This window comes from Lycorma delicatula, chromosome 2 (assembly GCF_047948215.1).
Source record: "Lycorma delicatula isolate Av1 chromosome 2, ASM4794821v1, whole genome shotgun sequence".
Lineage (NCBI taxonomy): Eukaryota > Metazoa > Arthropoda > Insecta > Hemiptera > Fulgoridae > Lycorma > Lycorma delicatula.
The window spans coordinates 123,297,616-123,302,237 of record NC_134456.1 but is presented as its reverse complement, the minus strand read 5'-3'; the positions used below and the strand labels follow the sequence as shown (position 1 = coordinate 123,302,237).

The window sequence follows — 4,622 nt, the reverse complement described above, 5'->3', positions numbered from 1 at the left end:
AAGGAATTCTCTTTATCAGCCCTTTAAGGAGTGCCGCTGGAATTCCGTCTGGACCCGGGATCTTCCTATTACCCAGTTGTGCTACAGCCAAGTGCAATTCAGAGAACGTGAAGCGTCTGGGTTCGCAATCTATAACATTTGCTGCAGTTTCTACTCTACCGGGGAATAGCTCATTAATTTGTTGTTCTACCTGCTCATTATTTAATACGGGCAGACGCCTTCCATATCGCTTAGTGATTATTTTGTATGCCTGTCCCCAGGGGTCTCCGTCTAACTCCTTCCAGAGTCTGTGCCATTGTTTTTTTAGACGTACGAATAGCTTTGTTTAAGGCCCGTCTGGTCTCTTTATAAGCAAGAGATGCCTCCTCGTACTCTTGTCCGTCTCGCATTCTGAGTCTCTGCTTCCTTCTTCTGCGCGATTGTAGGAGCCCTCTCAGTGTTTCAATCTCCATATTCCACCAATACACTGAGTGTCTATTAGCTCTTCTGTGAGCTACTCTGCCCATTTCTTGTCTTATAACGTTAGTCAGGGCAACTGATGTCAGATTCTCTATGTTGTAATCCTTTCGGCCGTTGTATCGATTATGATCTCGATCTGTTCCGTTGTAAAACTGCTATAGGGCATTTTCTCTCTAGTCACATAGTCTGAGCCTTTTATGGTAATCGTAGTGGGATGATGGTCACTCGCCACATCATGTGGTAACACTCGCCAGTCCCAGTGTTCCCTACTCCATCTATCGTTTATGATTGTTAAGTCCAAGACTGACGAGTGTCCTCTCGCCTCATATGTAGGGGTGCTATCATTTACACAATGGCAGCTAACTACCCCCATCATATCCGTAAGGATCTCACCTCTGCGATTGGTGTATGCACTCCCTGCTGCAATCGCTTTACTATTGAAATCACCTAGAATAATGACTTTCTTCCTAGCCTTATTTACTACACCTTGCATTATGTCTAGTCTTCTAGTAAATTCATTTATGTCACAGTTTGGAGACACATAGGCACCAATCGCTAGTGTTGAATCCGACTCCACCGCCAACATGCCTCCAGATCTGGACGTCAATCTCCATGCTATCCTGCCACTTACATCCATAATTGCCACGTCACCATTTGTATCCACCATCCAGCCTGATCTAACAACAAGGTACTTGTTCGGCTCCGTGATTATCAGTAAATCAGCCCTTTGCTCTATGACCAGTTCACTAACCAAATCATGAGACATGGTGCTTCTGTTTGCGTTAACCATTATCACCCTAACCATTTAAGTGTTTTGAATACCCCCAGCCTCCGGTGCGGTGTTCTTGGCTCCCACAATCCAGGCAGCTACTATGCTCCCGGCATTCAGCAATCTTGTGGTCTCTCCCTCTACAATTGAAGCAGAGATCCATTCTGTCAGGGCCCTTTCACTCATGTTTACGATGTCCAGTATTCCAGCATCTGAAGCACTTTTCCTCTGATTCCCTAATATATGCCCGACAATTTACCCAGCCAATCCTCAACCTTTGTTCCACCAGTTTACAGGTAGCCCTATACGAGGTGATAACTGTAACATTTTGGGTCTCGGCGTACCCTTTTCTAATTGATGATATCTTGATGTCCTCAGCAGTACCTACTCTTGCAGTAATTGCAGCAAAAATTTCTGTCTCAGTGGTGTCATATTCTACATCCCTTATGTGAACTATTGTGCGCCTTCCCGCTCTTGTACGTAGGTCAACATGCAGATCTGCTGCCTTATCTCGTAGGTTACTTGTAAACTCTGCAGCTTTCTGCGCTCCCTGAATTCTCACGTGGAGTTCTTCATTCCTGCCCTTACGTAAGAAGATGACCTCTTTTGCATCTTCGCTACTTACTGCAGACTTCATCGTTTTAAGTAAGTCAGAATAGGATTTTCCAGCTGCTTTGATAACCACAGTACGACTGTCAACTGCCGGTGGTGTCGACTTTTTAATATGGGCTTGTCCAGACTTGCCTTGTATAGCTTTATCTTCAACTGGGATCGTAAGCACTTTAACCGCTACTTCCTCGTCTCTCCGCAAATAAGATATTAATTTCTTCATATAGTTTCCAATATTATTATTGGGGACGACAAAAACTAAATTACCAGCCTGAGGAATAATCTTCCTTAAAGCCCTCAATATAGCTCCCATTGTGCTCTTCTCAGTAGCATTACCATCATAGTAGATTTTGTATTTACTTTTCTTAATGTCGTCACAGTCTCCAAGAATTGATTGTTCATCTTTACGAATGTCGCCTACTTTGTATTTGGGACTAATACCTTCTTTTTCATCCCCTTGACTTGATTTACTTAAATCACTAACAGTACAAGAGTCCACCACCTCAGAAGGCAACTCATTAATCAAACTAATTTTGTTCCGCAAACTATTTGGCCACCTTTTGGGCAGTAGATCTATTATTAGCTCATCTGTCAGCTCCTTAGTAAGAATTTGCTCCATCTCATCTTCCACAACTATAGGGTCCGTCTGAGTAGCCTGCGTAACAACTGAGAAAGGGGACGAGACTTGCGTCAAGGCATTAAGCCCATCATATATGCCTTTGAGCTCCTGCTCATGTGTACTTATGTATTTAGTATATATAGGTACGGAGGGACTGGAGTACAGCAACCTAACTGCTATGGAGAGTGTCTTCCCTTTCGCGGTCAGAATTTCCTAAAACACCTCAACTGTTTCTCTGTTGTCTGGTAGGTTTTTATCCACTTCTGTACTTTCCCATCATCTATGTGATATCCTCAATCTAACATTTATTTATTTCTCTCTCTTACCTTTTTATTAACCATTCTTTTTATTTAATCTACTAGAATAACTTTTTCGAATTATGCTGTAGAAAAATGTTGTTAGATTACTTCTAACTGTTCATAGAATAGATTATTTTACCCAGATTTCTTTGAGTCTAGTTCATCAGTGTTACTACGTACTTGTAAAATTAGTAAAAAATAGTGAAAAGTTTGAAAGAGGCTACATATTTACTTGTAATTTAAACAAAAATATATAAAAGTAAATAAGATACATAGAAAGTAGAAGTTTTGAAAATAGGGCCAATTTTAACATAACTGGCCACGGAAAAAGCTGTTTTTAAATTTATTAGGGTTGTAATGTGTATGTTACCTCATTTTATCGTAATAAATACTAACTAAAAATTAATATTTACTCGTATATTATTTTTATTTTGTATATGCTGAAAAATTCTTGCAATGTGTTTTTTTCTTTTTTTCAGGTAATGTCATCTGGAAATTAATTTTATAAATTACTAAATTGTATTATTTAAGTGAAAATAATTATTGGTAAGTTATGATAATTAGTAACCAATTTAATTTAGTTATAAGTTAGAATTAATTAACTTTTTATCAGTTACTCGATATTATTTATCAAACACCGAGCGTATCAGCTGAAGATTGTTTTCTTTTTTCAGGGAAAAACTATAAATTTTATTTCCAGTTTGGTAATGGTACATCCGATTTAATTTGCTTCCCAATTAACAAGTGATTTTGATTATTTTACATAAAACCGTGTGCTTTAAGTTTTTCTTCAGCAGATTTACTTTACTTCTTCAGCAGATACAACTATTTTTTATAAAAATGCGTTCTACGTATTCTTCATATAACTTTTTTTAATTAAAAATTATAAAATTAATTGTTAGAAAGAGACCAGAGAAAACAAACCTGGTTCGTATATATTTTAAAAGGTTTTAATCAAAATAATAATTTAATAGGACAAAAACCTTAAGTTAATAATTACATTTTGATTACATCTAAAGTGATTGCATTAATTTGGGTTGTTTCATTCGAAAATTATCAAATTATGTGAAAAAACACATTGTGTTTTTAATAGCATATTGCGTTATTAGAGTTAAAATTCGGACAAACGTTTATTTGACTAAAGCTTCTTAATTTTTTCTTTAGATTAGACTTCTATTTAATTAAAAAAAGGTTTCTGGTTTTACTTTCACGTCTTGGTAGTGCTGTAGCATATCTATAGCTCTAGAAGGGAAAGCATTGTAATCAACTTGAGCATATGTGGTTTTCAGCGGATCTTGACGTTTTGACACCTAAGGAACCCAAAAAAACCGGATGGTAATTTACCGGTTGTTAAAATTCGTAGGTACGTATGTGTGTTCGGTGTTGGCCACTAAATCACGTTATATCTTCAGAACTACTGGACCGATTTTGACCATACTTAGTCAGATTACTTCTGCATATGGCATTGACGCCTTTAAATTTTCAACTTAAAAGGTCAAGGGGGTGAGGCTGTAGAGCAAGCTCATCCTCTGCATCTCAAAATTTCGTCTAATTAAGATCATATTTTTCTTAGGCACATTTGTTAACAATTAAAAAATAACAATATTTGAAGAACGTTTTTGCAAAATCGCTCCCCTATCCAAAAAAAAAAATGCTCTAAACTACTGCTATTTTGTGACGTCACAGTTGAGTAGAATTAAATAAACGAATAATATTTAAAGTGTAAAAAAGTAACTCTGCCTGGCTGGGTCTTGAACTCAATCGCTCGGTAAATTCAGTACCTGGTGCATTAAGCCTCGAGGCTATACCATTGTGCCTACTGTACAAGCGAAATTTGTTCTATATAAGTTGTGAAATTACATTAGTT

At 37.4% G+C, this 4,622-nt stretch overlaps 1 protein-coding gene across 1 annotated transcript; it reads right to left on the bottom strand.

The window, feature by feature from the left end:
• Positions 1–550: 550 nt before the first annotated feature.
• Positions 551–1,225, bottom strand: LOC142319941 (uncharacterized). Its single transcript, XM_075357617.1, has one exon. The coding sequence runs from the start codon at positions 1,223–1,225 to the stop codon at positions 551–553; it is 675 nt and encodes a 224-aa protein (XP_075213732.1).
• Between the last annotated feature and the right edge of the window lie 3,397 nt (positions 1,226–4,622).